Here is a 17,198-nt window from a genome sequence, read left to right as displayed (position 1 = left end):
CTCACATGGTGGTTGGAAGGCAGCAGGAGGTTCATAAAAAGGTATGGGATTTTTAGTAAATCACTCACAGATCTACTGAAAAAGGAAGGATTCAAATGGATCTAGAGCGCTACTGAGGCTTTTGAGAAGCAGAAGGAGGCTTTAGTGTCAGCTCCAGTGTTGGCTCTCCAAATAGTTCATCGTCATTTGTGGGGGAGATTGATGCATGTGACACAAGACTTGGTGCAGTATTGATACAAAAAGGCCATCCAATCGCTTACATTAGTAAAAGGTTATTTGGGAAGCATCAGTCTCTCTATGTGTGACAACGAGCTACTGATCTTAGCCATGGCAGTAACTAAGTGGTCTCAGTATCTCATGGGCAGACCTTTTCGTAGTTAAGACTGATCAAAAAGCCCTCCAATTCCTCCTAGATCAGAAGTTACACACCAATTCCCGGATGAAATGTATAGCCAAGCTCATGCAATATGACTTTGTTATTGAATACAAGAAGGGGAGAGAAAACAAAGCAACTGACTTATTATCCAGATTACCATCAGTTGAGCTAGCTGAGATGGTCATGGCACATACTGCCCTACCTTGCTTTAGAAGATTAAGGACAGTTGGTGTGAGGATGTGGAAGTGGCTGAGCTTATTACTAAGAAGATCAAAGATCAATGGGAGGATCACAAGGGGTATACTCTTGTCAATTAGCAGCTTAGGAGATACGAAAGGCTAGTAGTTGGTAATGATCCAGTTTTAAGGGAAAAAATCACTCAGTTGTGATGACGTCCCACTGGTGGCCCTTTAGGCATGGATAACACTCAAAGAAGATTGGCAACTCTTTTCTATTGCAAAGAGTTGAAGGATGATGTGGTGACATGTGTATGTGCAGTATACCAAAGCAATAAGCATGATAATTCACCATCTTCTGGTCTGCTTCAACCCCTGGTGATTCCCAAATTTGCTTGGTCAAGCATAAGCATGGATTTCACTGATGGATTGCCAAACTCCAAGGGAAAAACTACTATCCTGGAGGTAGTTGATAGGTTAACTAAGTATGGCCATTCTCTTGGTCCAACTCATCCTTATACTGCAGCATTAGTAGCTCAGCTATTTCTTGATCAAATTCTCAAACTACATAGGATGCTAGAAAATATTGTTAGTGACAGAGACCCCATTTTCATCAGCAGGATCTGGCAGGAAATCTTCTCACTACACGGTGTCACTCTGAGCAGATCATTACCTTACCATTCTCAATCTTATGGTCAGACTGAAGTGCTGGACAGAACATTGGAGACATACGTGAGGTGTTATTGCTCTGACCGTTAGAAGGATTGGACAGTGCACTTACCCTTGGCTGAATGATGGTATAATACCACCTTTCACTCAGTAATTAAGTCGACTCCTTATGAAGCTCTATATGGGCAATCCCCTCCTATTCATTTTCCCTATTAGCCGGGAGAAGCCATAGAAGATTCAATCATACAGCTTTCATTATCTAATCAAACCTTCTCAAAATTGTCAGCCAAGTATTATGGCCCTTATCAGATCCTGCAGAAGGTAGGTGCCATTGCTTACAAACTATCTCTTCCACCTCAAGTTGCTCTTCATCCTTATTTCCATGTGTCCCAACCCAAACCTTGCTACACTGTGCCAACTACCTTTAGCCATCCTCCAACAGCTGAGATTTCAAGCCCAAATTGTGTAGAGCCTAAGGAGATATTAGCCAAAAGAATGATCAAACGGGGCAACAAGGCACTACCACGGATATTGGTGCAATGGAAGACTCTGCCAAAGGATCAGGCCACCTGGGAAGACTATGCTGCAATGAAGATCAGGTTTCTGGAGTTCCTTCCTCGAGGACAAGGAAGGAATGTAATGATACAAATCGAGTTGATATCCGCTCTGGAAATGGTACTCTGTACATCAGAAGTTGTGCCTTACCATTGGAAGTTAGTTTTAAAAGAAGTTTATTAGCTAAACAATTTAGTCCATAAATAGTTTTGAGTTTATGTTTCTTTAATTCATATCAGCCCCTTTAATTTCCCAAAATGTCACCATCTAGTCCTAGTCAAAAGCTACGAGGACAATGTAAACCTTATCCTTTATTTTGTTTGTATTAGCTCAGCTAAGATATAAGTTGTAATTCTTTTTGCATTTCAGCAGCTTATCAATGAAATCAAACCCTAGTTTTATCTTAGCATAGTTAGCTTTAGTTTCTTAGCGTCGTCTTCTCCCTTTTTCTGCACTATTCCATTGGTTTTGTATCATACTTGATAATAACATTACACATTCAACGAGCTCTTATAAGTTAGATGAAATTGGCCATCATTAATAGATTAGTCATTCTGTTAGGAGAAAAATGAAAAAGATGGTCCATTATGTTTGGAGGTAAGTTCAAAATAGTCCCTTAAATATATTACTGAGCATCTTTGGTCCTTTAAGTTTGCCAAAGTAAGCATCTTCGGTCTCCCTCAAATATTGAAACTATATCAGTGAGATTCAGCACGAACTGTGAAGAGAAAAAAAGATTTAATGGGACTTATATTTGGAGGTGAAATTTTTGCATTTCTATATTATTGATTTCTGGTATTTTTTTTGTGCAGTTTTTGGTGTTGCAATATTTGACAGGACTTTCAGGTGTTTCTAGTTAAATATTTCTTTATCACAATTCCCCCTAAATCTAACCGCCAGAGTTTGATAAGTATGACGAAGACCAAAAGTGCACTTATTTTGCAAACTTAAAGCACCAATACTACTCTGGAATATATTTAAAAGATTACTTTGAACTTACCCCAAAACATAAGGGACCTTTTTTATCATTTTTTCTTCTGGTTAACATGTTAATTCACTAATGAAAATCCAGTATATGATCATTCTTGATGTTCAAGATATAGACGAAGTTTTATGATTACTGAAGATAAATTCAAAAAGCAAAAGAATTATACAAAGCACTCGCCGATAAACTGTCACAAGCCAAGTGAAACGCACCGTCCTATCTAACTGCTCCTGGAAATAAATGAACAACAAAGTGCCTCCCCGTATTCATTTGAAGAAGGCTTCCAGAATGGAGACTCTCACCAGATAAGAAGACAGTGAAAAAATAAACACCGAAGGTAAGTTCTACCCACACATCTACAATAAAGGCACACTGACCATACAATCACATTTGAAAGCATTGAAACTGATTAAAACACAGAAGTAAGAGGTAATAAATCAAGAAGAAATAGCATATGTCCCATCCGAAGATCAATATCTACACTTACTAATAAGGATTAACAGACAAGATAAAAGAATGCACATTATATGCCAAATGCTGACACCATGACAAAAGTAAGCTGCTGTCTCACTGGACAAAAGAACTGATATTTACGTTCTAAAAGATGACGAGAGACTCAAAGAATTATAGTAAAAATATAAAAGCAACTAAAAGAACAGATAGTTGAACAATTACATACATAATACCTGTCACAGCTAAGTAAAGGTGAACAGATAGCCAAAACACGCACATCAGTAAATGCAAAGGTTAGATGATAATCATGGTACTTCGAAATCAAACTTACCAGTCATCCACTTCAAGAAATCCCATAAGCAAGCCCACGGGTTGACTATTTTCTAGCTCTGCGGAACGCTCGGCAACTGCCTCTGTCTCCATGTCCAATGCAGCATACAGATCCACTGTCACATCTCCTTGTTTCTCTTCATCCATGAGATCCTTCCCAGTAGCAGCAAGATTTATTCTACCTATTCTGTTAGCCTACATGAGCAAGAGGAAAGCTAAAATAACTTCCTAACCAAATAAGGCGTAGAACTTCAAGCTAAAATACCAGCATTGAACGTAAGTATCGACACTACAAAAAAGTTGGAACCTCATCAAGTCTCTTAGCTGAAAATGCATTGTAATGGTCGAAAGCATCCTCCTCCTTGGGAAGCAAATGTGCATAACTGAAACAAAAACGAGGTCGCCATTAACCATAAGTTGAATTAAATCCAACAGTCCAGTTACCTACGAAGAAATTCCAATTTTGCTTTGGGCTTTTGGCAACTCGAATTAAGCAGTAGATGCTTTTGCTTAGAATAAGCATCTTCTTATATCAATAAGAAGAGAGGATACAAAGATCGATTATTATTTTCCCACAAGGGAGGACGCATAAGTTGCATACTTCCCTGTATTCATTTTCCCAAGAAGAAATTCTGTGAGAAGCTTACAAGTCTGCGTTTTAACATTACCTATCTAGTACACTTTGATACCAACCTTTCATAACAAATCTCGGGGCAACAACCTCTTTTTTAATTATTAAACATTTATTAGATGAGCACATCCATGTTACCCCCTACATGAGATGCTACTGAACTCCTTAAAGAAAACTTTTACTATTTGGTCCAACGAATAACAGTTATTTGATTACCTTTTCTCTATCACTATCATATTTCACATTGCTCACCAGCATCGAAAGGTATTTTTATCTCATGATTATACTTACGTCAATGTTCGAGAGATAATAAGCAAAATCAGTAAGCCAAACTCTTACTTCGTATTAGAGAGGAAAAAACAATTATTTTTATACATAAAGAGTATTTCTGATAAAATACACAGTTTAGTTATCATCTATTGTTAGTGAAATAGATTAAATAGCCAAAAACCACTTCCCTGAGAGCAAAATAAACAAAAAAGTCCATTATTGCCAACTCCCAAATTTTGGTCCACGATGCTGTAGGAGACAGCACTCAAGTAGGAAGAAAGACAATACTTTCTAGCGAGAGAGATGGATATCCGTGCGGTGTTTCAAGCACAACAGCTATTCAGAGGTAACCTGGGGCGGTATTTCTCGCTTCACGCTCTTCACAACACTGGGGAAAGGGGGGAAAAGTGGGGTGAGATACACTCACATGCTGTCAACATCAATGAAGTCTCTTTTCACCAGCAAGGCTGTTAGCTGATAAAGACCACTAGGAACGGGATCATTGACTTCCAGTCGTTGGTAGTATTGAAACTTAAACCCCAGAATCTGGGAGGCATGGGACTGCAAATAATTGAGAGAAAATGAAAAAAGAGGTGTATAATAAAGACTGGGAAGAGCTCAACAATGAAACAAGACAATATGACAACCACAATTGTACCTTGGGAAATATGGGAATCAAGTCCAAAAATGTGGTATTACCAGGCTGATGTTCAAAACACTCCAAAACCTGTCAAATCACCAGCCAGACACAGAACTGCACTAAGCTTTCAAAAGTATAAAAGGAATAGAATTCATCAAAAAAGTTATAAGAAGGATTGGATATGTACGATATCATAATGGACAAAGAACATACAATATCAAAGACTCGGTTTGGATCCAGATCGAAGTGCCCAATCAATGACTGCATATGGTCCACGATTTAGAAATAACGAAAAATGATAATTCAACTACTAGAGAGCTGAGTTGAAGTTAAACCTTGATTATGCCAACCGTAGCAGTTGAAGCATTTTGCATAGAACCCTCTGGCATTTGAGAAAGGAGCGTGACCTACAATTACAGAAAAAGGAGGGTCAACGTGAAGGAGAAAACAAAAGCTGAGCTACAAAGAAGTGGAGGATAAGAGGGACAACATTGCCAAGAGCGAGCATGAACTACTTAAAGTTGCCTTATTCAGAGAACAAGCACACTGAAAACTTTGGTCTGTACAAAGTAAAAATTAGTGGGGATAAACCTTTTAAACAGAATGGGAAGTATGAGTTCAGTCTTTCTTCCCTTGCTTTGATCCATTTACTAGGAGTGTTTAATAATTTCATCACCCTCAAAGAAAAACCTAACAAAGGGAAAATGAGACGGAGCTGTAGGGGAAAAGGAGGAAAGTTTGCACCAGACACTCCCCTGCATCTGCAACCATCAGTGTTTAAAGGCAACCAGCTTTCAGTGGATAGGTGAAAGTCCTCCAGTCACCTTCCAACTTGGGAGCCTCTCCTTTTTAGGAGCGCTCCAATTTCTGTATTATGTAGTTCAAACTGGAAATTCCTCATCTCGGAACATTCACCTTTCAGATTTTTAAATGATAGAAAGGAAGATAGTGCTATTCTTTTTTAAAAATAAGTAGCAAGAAAGATAACCTTGCTCATGTGTTAACCTTTAATCATAACTTGAAGCTATCCAAAATTCTGACACTAGAATATGGCCTTTAGGGAGGTCAGAATGCAAGTCATTCCTTTTAATTATTTTGGGTTTCGGGTGGGGGAGGGGGGAGAAAGACTGTTAATCGTTCTTGACTAATCGAGAAAGTCAAAAAGGCATATCTACTAGTGACATGCAAGCAGCGACCAAGAGTCCTAAGAATTTTATCAACAATACTACAATACAATAGTCACTTCTCACTTCCAACCACACACCACTCAAACCAGCTCCCCAAAAGGAACAACCTGCTCAACTATATAATTATTAGCTAAGTATCAACTGGGACTATAACAATTGTTCAGTAATCAGTGACTAACAAACAAATATGGCTCCTTAAATTGAGGCACTTTCATTAGAACAAAATAAACCAACAATAAAATGTGAATCAGGATAGAAAGTCAGGGATCAAGACATTTTAAGATGAATCAAAAATCAGAATAGTGAGTCTAAAAAACAAGTCATTTACGACATCTTTTATTAGTAAAACCCCAAAAATTGCACATGGATGTTAAAGAACAATTCAATATCTCCTAAAGAATGAAGTGAAAAAAGATGGTCCACTGGAGACCTTCAGTTTAAGCATACGGCAGCCATGAATGGCCATTTATCCATGCTCAGATATGCGCTAGCTCTTGCTTACCCTCGCATAGAGATATGGATGTTATGAATTTGAAGTTGATAAAGTTGAAGCTACCGTAACCAGCTCAAAGCTAAGCTCCTTTTTTTCTTATTGCCTCCTCTATATGCAAAATTAGATTTAATGGCAATAAAGAAATCCAAAGGAAGCACACAAAGAGCATCCACACAGTGATTGGGTAGTAGGGGAGATGGACAGAAACTAGAAAGACAGACAGACAGAGAGAGAGAGAGAGGGAGGAAACAGTTACCAGCTTGGCGTAGCCTTCACTCTCTTCCCGGAGAAGGTTAAACTTTGTTTGCTGATAAAGAAGACGAGTGTTTACCCTAACCTGAAAATCATTACAAAATGAAATCACATTTAAAGGAAAGTATCTTCAGCCACAATAGCAATTTGCTGGTGTCTATTGAATATTCACCAACACAAACGAAGAGAGAAAAGGACAGATGGGTTCATTGTCGGTCTCATACATATTAGCTCATATTAGCCTGGGAAATTTTGCCAACCCTCTGAGTCATTTTTATGCAATTCAACCATAAAAAAGATCACCAACTGACATGACACTGCAGTACGAGATGTATTAAAAACTAGCCAGCAAGGATGACCCAGAGCAAGCAACTTTGCTATGGCTAGAGATGCTGAGATAAACAATCCACCTGCTAGACCTAAAAATTGTTTTAAGCATAATGCACCTCTTACTTATTTTGAAAAAAGAAAAAGCAAACTATACCTCTTTCGACTTCAAATCTGCAGCCTTTATCTTGATCATCTCAGATTCCCACAAAAACTCTTCCTTCACACATTAAAGAGCATTTATAAGCTTTCATTTTTCAAGCTAAAAGTTTAACAGGAGCAAAATGGCTCACATATCTAAGCAGGCAACAAGAAAAAAGGTACCTCACATCGCTCCAGAAGAAATCTCAAAGGAACCAAAGCAGATTCCACGAGCCATTTTGCCTATAAAGAAGACGAACCAATTTTATGTAAAGACCAAAAAAAACATGATAATTCATGATGACTTTCGACTTCGAAGTAAGGTCTGCAGAACAAGAATTAACAGAAAAGAAGATAAACAGGAAGAAAGATACAGCAACAGCTACTACGACTATTACGCCTTGATAGGTTGATAAAATCAACTTATCAATGCCTGAATCTATGGGATTTAATGTTAAGAGCAACGTTATGAAGTAGAAATTGATGACTAAATGTTTTATGCAGGTTTTTTGTGGTGACTGATTGTTGGAAGGAGTGATTAAAGTAAAAACAAGCTGAAATCAGATGTTATGGAGTCAAATTTCACAAATTAGCGAATGCCAGAGCAATATCGCAATCAGCGGAGGGCTAATAGTTGAAAAAAGTAAGCTTCAATTCTAAAATTCGAGATCGACGAATGGACATATGCGATAGTACCTGAAGGATGGAAAAACAAATGAAGTTCTCAAATTTGCGACTGCCAGAGGGACATATGTGATCGTGTGTCTTAAAGACTGGCCAAACCAATGAGCTGAAGTTACTAAAATCGTGATTGCCGGAGCATGATGCGATCGTACCTTGTGTTCAAATGAATTTCAGAAGGACAGATTAGGAAACTCGACCAAGGCTTTTTGGAGGGGTATAAATAGCAGATATATGAATTGGTAGGTGATTCTTCAGCTCGAAAGCTAAAAGGAGCACCTATTCTTCATCCTTAATAAAGCTTCATAGCAAACTGATCTTCATTTACTAGTTTGATTCATTTCCAATTTACCCATTATGTTTTCATTACTAGTTTGTGTTTTCTTTTCATTTTCAATATGAGTAGCTAATCTTTTAGCTAGAGTTGAAATCCCAACACCAAGTGTCACCAAGTGTTAATGTGTTGATAATGTATTGATTGTTTATGCTTGATTCTATCTTCAATCAATTGATTCTATGCTTAATTGTTGAATGAGTGAGGGCCACAATTATTTACACCCCGTTTATCTTAATAATTACTTGGGAAGGTAATATTGGACCTGGATATTGATCAATTGACAGGGAATGGGGAGAATCTAGGAATAGGTAAATCCAATCTGTTGAAACTGACTAGGAATAGTGTTAATCTCTCCTTGTGGTCATGTTAATTGGTTTTTAAAGCACCTCATTTGAGCTTGGGAAAGCTAATTTGGGGATAAACTCACTACTATTTGGAAAGTTAACAGTGGGTAACGAGGAATTATGACCATTGATAACGTATCAAGTGATTTAAGCAATCAATTATATTGGTTTAGACATTAGAACTCGAGGGTGGGGCACAACTCTGGTATTTTCCCAACTTGAATTAACTTTGTGATAGTTCGCTTCTTATATCAATTTAGTGATTTAATAGCTAGAGAAGAAATTCAAATATAATTGAATCAGCATTGCAATTGAAGTTCAAACTCAATAGTTGATCTTCACCCTCATATTGATCTCTAGGAATTTCGAGCCACCCTACCTATGGATTTGAAGTCACCCTACCTAGGGAATTGGAGCCATCCATATATTTGGGATAAATACCTTCTTGGGCTGCCATCCAAAATAATAGCCAAAAATGTATATGTATTGTTTATTAAATATATAAAATATGCATATAATATACATCTTGTATACAAATATAATATACGTGTTGCATACATCAATATACATATATAATCTACATAAATATACATATAATACATATATTATATACATAATTAGTCTATATATTTTGTATATGTTGGCTAGGCGCCTGTATTTAGTTTTGGCCAACGGGACAAAAATGAAAAAAGCCCTTTTTATTTCCTAGTTCTATATTATCCTTCTAGGTATTTTTTGGGTTGTCTTTTTATTAGGGTTGGCAACCACCTCTTTTTCTCCTATAAATAGGAGTGCTTTCTTTCAGTGTAAAAACTTAACTCCGGTGAATGATATTACATTGAGAGTTCTTTTGAACTTTTAGTGATTTTTACTTTCGGATTTATCTTTCAACCTAAATTAGTTCATAGTTCAAGGTAGTAAGATAAATTATTCTTTGATATCTCTGATTCCTTCTTCTTGGTATTCTTAGAAGGCGGTTAGCACCATTACTAATTGTTGTCTAACGTTACTCATGAAACTGTCAAGGTCACTGGTCAGAATCTAAGTTTTGATTCATATCTCAAATAAAGGCGTTTGATTCTTTTGATAATCAATACGTTGTACTTGGATTTTCTCAAACCCCAAATTAACTATTTCTTGGAATTTTTGGATCTTTTTGCTTGAATTTCCACATATCCTCTTGTTTTAATTAGTTATTATTCATTACTTCCGGAGTTTTAGGCTAAAAACATCCTTGAACTATGCCCTAAACCTAAGGTACATCCTTGTACTATCATATAAACAAAAAACATCCCTAAACTATACAAGAACTTAGCAACTTTCATCCACCGTTAGAAAATGTTAAAAACGGCACACAACAAAAACCTAACTCGTAAACCCATCTTCTTTCATTTCCTTCCGGGAGATCATGACTCTGGCAAAATCTCTTTCTTTTCTTCCTTCCTTTCTCCTCCTCTGATTTTTCTTTCTTTCTTCTTTCTTTGGTTTGAGACAGAGATAACATGAAAGCGAAAAAAGAAAAAAAGAGAAATCCAGCATCAAAAACTATATTAATGATTCCTTCTTCTACTCCATCTCACATGAAGATGGCAATAGAACACATTGATCACTATCAAGAACTATCTTAATCGATCTTTCCTTTTAGATAAAGTGACATTAGAACATCGCGTTAGATTTATTCCCTGCTGACAGAAATAACAGTTGAAGGGACGACGCCCAAAGAACTGGTTTGGTTTTTGTCGTGGAGTTTGTTAGCTGATTGTATATGGGCATGTAATTGAAATATCTGAACATCAAGGTTCGACCATTACAGAGTTCACCAGTGGCAGCGCGGTGAAACTAATGAACTTCTCCCATAAAAAAAGCCATTCAAATCTTGTTATTAAAGAAAACAGAATAAAAGATGCGAGTATTTTTCTCTGTTGAAAATGATTCAATGTATTTTACGCCTATATGAGAAGCCTTCTGGACTTCGAACATATTAGATGCTCCAATGTCATGTTTAGTTACCATTAGTATAAAGTGCATTTTGAAAAGGGGAAGATGGATATTCGAAGGCAGCACTGATTAAAACTAACTAATCTAGATGGAAATAAATTTGGTGCCACTGCTCTTCATTGTGAAGAAGAAGAGATATGGGGAGATTATTTAGAGGATGAGGAGGCTACACCAGTACTGCCTTCAGAGGGAACAAAGCCTTTATTATTGCCTTTGCTACGCCCTTTTTTGGGAAGATGAAGAGTTTCTTATTGTTGCTTTGACAGTTTTCAACGCGGCCCTTTTACCAATGCAGCTCGTATAGATGTGCGATGAATTCTAAAAGTCTAATACTCATTATGCTTTCTCGGCAATTACCTGGATAGGTTTTTTTCTAGCCTTCACTTCCAGAAGACAAACCATGGATATTTTTCCTAAAAGCTACACGAGAGAAGGTGGGGTTTTAGGAGCTTTTGGCTGTGCACCGTTAGTTTTTTAACATTTCTTAACCATTGGATGAAAGCTGTTGATTTTTTGATAGTTTAAGGATTTTTTTGCTCAATATGATAATACAAGCATGTACTTTAAGTTTGGGGCATAGATCAAGGATGATTTTAGGCAAAAACTCATTGCTTCCGCATTTCCTTTTAATTATTTCCTCAAGTTCGTGGATCTTCCCATCCTTTGTGTTGTCAACGTTCCTCAACAAAATAGGTTATTACACAAGCAAAGTCACTTTCAAGGATAGAGATTATGTCCTACATAAAGTAGCTAGACAGAAATTTGATTCAAGGGCCATGAGGATTCATTTTCAAGGGCCATGAGGGAGTTCTCTGAAATAATAGATGTTAACTGTGTTATTAAAAAGTACCAGCTAAGAGTACCAACAGCAACCACTATGTGGCTGAAACTTACAAAGATAAACAATCACATCCACCATTAAAGTCTAAATCCTATCTAGCACCATACTTCTCCCAAGTCAACAATGGCAAACCTCAACTTTTCCAGAATTGAAGAATGGGTTTCACAACAAAATAGCACACAATAACCGATGTACTACTCTTTATTTCCTCCATCCTAAGACTTGACCCACTTTGATAGCTTGAGACTTTTTTGACAAGTTAAATGGAAAAAAGGCTGGCATCATGGCAGAGAAAGTATCTATCTTTAGGTGGCAGGTTGACTCTCATACACAATATCTTGGATAGCATCCTCACCTATTTTATGTCACTCTTTCCTATTCCAGCTAAGGTGCAGAAGCAGCTAGACAGAATCAGGAGATCCTTTTTATGGGAAGGTAATAACCAGGATCACAAGTTTCATCTGGTGAAATGTCCCAAGGTTATTCTTCCTAAATCACTGGGAGGGCTTGGGGTGAAGGACTTGGTCGTTCACAGTAGAAGCATGCTAATGAAATGGCACTAGAGATACAATCAAGAAGAGGCTGGCCTTTGGAAAGATGTAATCACAGCTAAGTATGGATGCTCCGACCACTGGTGTACCAAACCTGTCAGGACACTTCAAGGTACTGGGCTATGGAAGAGTATCAGTGCCCTTCTGGATCAGTTCTCATCCAACACCTCTTCCCAGGCGGGGAATGGGGTCAACATAAAATTCTGGAAGGACAAATAGATAGGAAACACACCACTAAAAGAAACCTTCCCCAGTCTGTTTCTTATTGTAAATAAGCCTGACTCCTCCGTAACACAAAACAGGGAGGGCAACACTCGGAGCCCATCATTGAGAAGGCATCTGCAGGATTGGGAAATTGATGACTTAATGGCTCTTCTTGGAAGTTTGGAGTCTCATCCAGTGAACAACCGAGCAGTAGATAGATTGAAGTGAGGTAATACTAGAGGAGTATACTCAATTAAAGCAGCCTATGCAGAGATGAGCTACAACAAAGTTCTAACACACCTATGGCCTTGGAAATTAATCTAGAGGACTAAGGTTATGTGCTTTTGCTGGGAAGTATTAAATGGAGCATGCTTAACCAGGATAACCTAACCAAAAGAGGTTTCCAACTAGCCAATGATGCAACATGTGCCACACAAGTTCAGAGTCCATCCCACTTGTTCATTCACCGCCACCTAGCAGCAGACATATGGAACATGTTCTTAACCATTTTTGGACTGAATTGGTCTATGTCTAATTCAATCAAAGAGCTTTATGAAGCATGGGGTCTCATGCGAGTTGACAAAGCCATCAAGCACATCTAGCTCATGGTGCCTGCCTATATCTTTTGGTGCATTTGGATTGAAATAAACCGCAAATGTCTCGATGGTATTTCAACTCCTACAAGCTATCTGAAAGCTTGATGTTCGGTTAACCTTTTTGGTTGGGTGAATCTCTCCTGTAAATAACTCCGATATGTTTCTGGATTTGTCAGCTCCTTAGCCTTATGATAGTCTCTTTTGTATTACAGCTGACATTTTCCCTTTTTTAAAATTTATGCATCTTCTTGATGCAATTTTGAAGACATTTCACTTACCTTATCCCAAAAAAAAAAAGAAAATAATAATAATAATAATAATAATAGCCTCAAATGCTAAACTGTCTCAAAAAAAGACACGATTAAGGCACACAAAAGTATAAAGGGAGAAATCTCTGGCTAACCAGCTTGATAAGACGCTGACGATTTTCTCCCGGCATCGAAAGCTGCAAACAAAATATTTCCAACATATCAGTATGATAAGTATCGTAAAAGAATTTTAAAAATGTCATTACATATTAGTAAGTGGATTGGCGAGGAACAAGAGCCAACTGTTTTGCAAGTTTTTGCTAAAAACTATGAAGTAATGATGATCTCCCATTAAAAAAAAGGTTTATTGAAATTGTTCTCTTGTTTGATATGTGAAACCAAAAGAATTATATAAACCATATTAACATATGTGTAGAGTGATTTTATGAAAATTATGTAGAAACTAGGGTCTAAATTTGAATTGTAGAACCTATGCTCTGGAATCTGGATTGATTTTGAAGAATCGGTTTTCTTGGAAAACAATTAAGCATTTGGAATAGGTTTTAGCTTAAGAAAAAATCAGGATAGTACTGCAATTTTGCAATTGTCAAAAAAGACAGGCAGCATTGCAATTGAAAAGGGGCCTACTTTTGATAATGGACTCCTTCGGTTTTAGCCAAGTTGCAAGTTGGTTTCGTAACCAAATGTTGTTTAGAAACCAAAATTTGGTTTCTGAACCAAATGGTTCCTTTAATAATTAAAAGGATCCTTATATGAAGAGGCCATCTGAATCCGAAAGCCAAATTTTCCATAAAAGAGTAAGACATATTGATAGTTGGTTTAATACGAAAATCATCATGGTCTACATCTATATCATTAAATGAATTTTGATTCTTGTAACTTGTGAGAGTTGTATAGAATATTGCCCGTACATACGTGTCACATATCTTGAGAACATTCCAAAGAAAAGTGTCACTTGAATTACTGCTAATCATGTTTCCTTCATTCTTTTATCCTGAGCATAGTTTCCACCACTCTCTATTTAAAAGATTTGTAAGGCTTTAGAATACAAATAGACGATAGGAAAAAAACACAAGATCACATAGCGGACTTTTTGAATGCTTTTCTATGTTATATGTCGTAGATATTATGCTTACCAAGACGCTGCACTATATTTATGGGGACTAGTTACTTAAATCTCCTCTAGCAGATAACTCTGTGGAATTCAAAGTACACGGCCATCTTCTACCTTCTAAATGTGTAACAAAACTATCTCATATCATGCTAGTCTTACTTTTACAAGTAATAAGTGTTAAGTTTTTTTTTCCTTTTTCTGATTTACCAAATATTGGCTAAAGTTTATCATTTTGTCATTTAAATTTATAATTTGTTTTGTACTTTCACTACTAAGCCTTCTCTAACAAAAAGTAAAACTAACTGATTTCACATTCAGTCCATAATTTCAGTATCCTTTTAACATGTGGATGAAAGATGTATGCAGGAAAGTTTATTATGTAGAAACAAAGCTAGAAATAGTAAAATAAATTTATTGGAATTGAAGGGTTTTAAGGGGGAAAAAAAGTTACCAGAAATGATATGGGAGAGCATTAGCTCTTCCGAGAAGTCATTGACATAATTGCCTTGAATAATTTTCAATTGAAATTATGTATTGTAGCAACATTACTGAAAAGAGATTTTTCAGAAAATCTTCTACCTTTTAAAGTATAGTGAGTATATAATAAGGTTTTTCAAGAAAAATTATATGTTTAAACTCCTTTATTAGAAACTATGACAAGTGGAATTTGAATAATTTTCCTTCAAAAAAATGTCTCTGCATTTCAAATGTCAGAAAAATCAGTCCATTCAAATCATCGAAACTAGTCAAGTTACACAACCTAAAATGAGGCAATTTATATAATATGAAAAATCAAGGAAAGTTCTCATAATTAAGATGAAGAATACAGGAAGTCTGTGTTATTTTAATGAGGAAATCGTTCAACCAGCACACCTTTGCTAGCCCTAGATATTGCTCCTTGTGTTGGACAAAGTAGCGACCAATTTCTGTGGTAAAAGTAGCGCATATGGAGGGGGTGGAAGAAGAATCAGCTACCTGTGTAGGGAATAGACATCGAGACTAGCATTCCCGAATTTCAGTATCTCGAACAAGAAGGAGATAACAGTCCAAGAGATAGACATTGACACTCGCATTCTTTATCTTATTCTCATAATTAGGCTAAGGAATACAGGAAATTTGTGTTATAATAATAAGGAAATCATTTAACCAAAACAGAGTTGCTAGCCCAAGATATTGCTCCTCATGTTGGACAAAGTAGCAACCAATTTCTATGGTAAAAGTAGGGCAAATTGAGGGGATGGAAGCAAAATCAAGCTACCTTTGCAGGGAATAGATATTGAGACTCGCAGTCCCTTCTGCAGTTTCTCGGTGGACAATGGGACCAGGGCTCTACACCTTCTCCACTTAAATACCATACTTTTATCTGCGGCAGGGTTGGTGCTCATTAAGGTTTTTAAGTGTACTAAGATATCTTTTTTTTTTGTACTAACATATCATTTTATATGGATTGGAGAACTTGGAACTAATAGGACTTCTCATTTAGTTTCGAGATCGCAACATCTCATTTCCTAACATGACATATCAATGTCAAACTTAAGTCCAAAATATGGTCAAATTGACTTGAAAAGGTAAACATTAAGGACAGTAATTTCAGGATTAAGACAGCAGAACAAAAAGAAGAAAGTGGAATATGAAAACTCACATCCTGAGCCATTTGGCTAACAATATCAGCCAAACTCGACCCTAGCTCCTCCTGGGAAGCATAATCCACAAACTCCACAGACTCCAATGCCACTTTACATTTCTGAATGGGCAATTCACCACAAACCTAAAACGGCCCAAAACAATCAATCCACAAACCTCCTCAAAGTAATAAACCAATGTCCATCAACGTTAACAAAAATATCCTTTAAGCGCCTGTTTGGTTTGAATTCTTTTATGTGATCTAATCAGTATGTTTCTAAAATCAGTAAACTTACAAACAGAAAATACGTACCTTGTAAGAAATAACCAACTATTAATTCAAGAAATTGATTAAATTTTTCATCAATTATCTAATAATCAGTTGTTTCTTTCGTAAAAGATCAGTTTGTTAGCAAAAAGGCAACTAATATTTCAAAAACATTGCATGAAATTTTTACTCAATTGCATAGTAATGAGGATGGTTTTGGGGGGATAGAAAAGCAAAGATGAATAAAAGAATACCATAACGGAGCAGAGCTCATAGAGAAAGCGCAGAGTGGGAAGCGGTTCAGAGAACTTGAAGCTGCTGTTGCCATTTTTCAACTCTTTGATGCACTCCTCTGTAACGTACAAAAACTCCAAACCTAAAACTGACATTTTTTCGCACTTGCTTTGCTGGTTAAGAAGATAAAGCCGTTGAGAATTGAAAAGAAAACCCAAACCCTAATTTGAGGGTTTTTCCATGATACGGAGTGGTTCTCTAGGGTTTCAGAGAAAATGGAATGTCAAGAAATTTCCCAATTCCTCTTTTTAACTGTTTTTTACGGTTCACCTATTTTGGTGTTGAAAAGGCGAGAAAAGACCTAAAACCATACAGGATCTTTTGCTTTACACTCAGTAACCGTTTTGGCCATAGTTTTGCCAAAATAAATTTAGGTTTTATTTGACAAACACATATTTGACCATAGATTTTACTTATATTTTAGCAAACTCCCAAATTCTAAATCTCAAAACCAGCTCAATAGCTGGTTTTGGGCCAAAATATCACTATTATATTTTTAAAAAATTGCCCCAAACTTTTGTATTTTATAAAAGAGCCCATCATTTATTATTTTGTAACAATGTTGGTTCGTCTTCTCGGTCACCTGATAGTGT

General features: G+C 36.7%; 1 protein-coding gene across 2 annotated transcripts in view; it reads right to left on the bottom strand.

Moving 5' to 3' along the window:
• Nucleotides 1-16,933, bottom strand: part of LOC107788337 (THO complex subunit 2) — a 60,523-nt gene extending 43,590 nt beyond the window's left edge. For both annotated transcript variants that reach the window (XM_016610016.2, XM_016610017.2), the window contains exons 1-12: nucleotides 16,566-16,933; nucleotides 16,063-16,188; nucleotides 13,441-13,482; nucleotides 7,669-7,728; nucleotides 7,502-7,564; nucleotides 7,022-7,102; nucleotides 5,421-5,492; nucleotides 5,299-5,346; nucleotides 5,104-5,172; nucleotides 4,873-5,006; nucleotides 3,852-3,927; nucleotides 3,546-3,739 (exon numbers count right to left, since the gene is read on the bottom strand). In XM_016610016.2, coding sequence (XP_016465502.1) covers nucleotides 3,546-3,739; nucleotides 3,852-3,927; nucleotides 4,873-5,006; nucleotides 5,104-5,172; nucleotides 5,299-5,346; nucleotides 5,421-5,492; nucleotides 7,022-7,102; nucleotides 7,502-7,564; nucleotides 7,669-7,728; nucleotides 13,441-13,482; nucleotides 16,063-16,188; nucleotides 16,566-16,700 — 1,100 coding nt within the window. In that variant the 5' untranslated portion in view covers nucleotides 16,701-16,933. The remainder of the gene's footprint in view (nucleotides 1-3,545; nucleotides 3,740-3,851; nucleotides 3,928-4,872; nucleotides 5,007-5,103; nucleotides 5,173-5,298; nucleotides 5,347-5,420; nucleotides 5,493-7,021; nucleotides 7,103-7,501; nucleotides 7,565-7,668; nucleotides 7,729-13,440; nucleotides 13,483-16,062; nucleotides 16,189-16,565) is intronic.
• Nucleotides 16,934-17,198: the final 265 nt, after the last annotated feature.

This window comes from Nicotiana tabacum, chromosome 24, assembly GCF_000715075.1.
Source record: "Nicotiana tabacum cultivar K326 chromosome 24, ASM71507v2, whole genome shotgun sequence".
Classification (NCBI taxonomy): domain Eukaryota; kingdom Viridiplantae; phylum Streptophyta; class Magnoliopsida; order Solanales; family Solanaceae; genus Nicotiana; species Nicotiana tabacum.
This window is presented reverse-complemented; position numbering and strand designations above follow the sequence as displayed.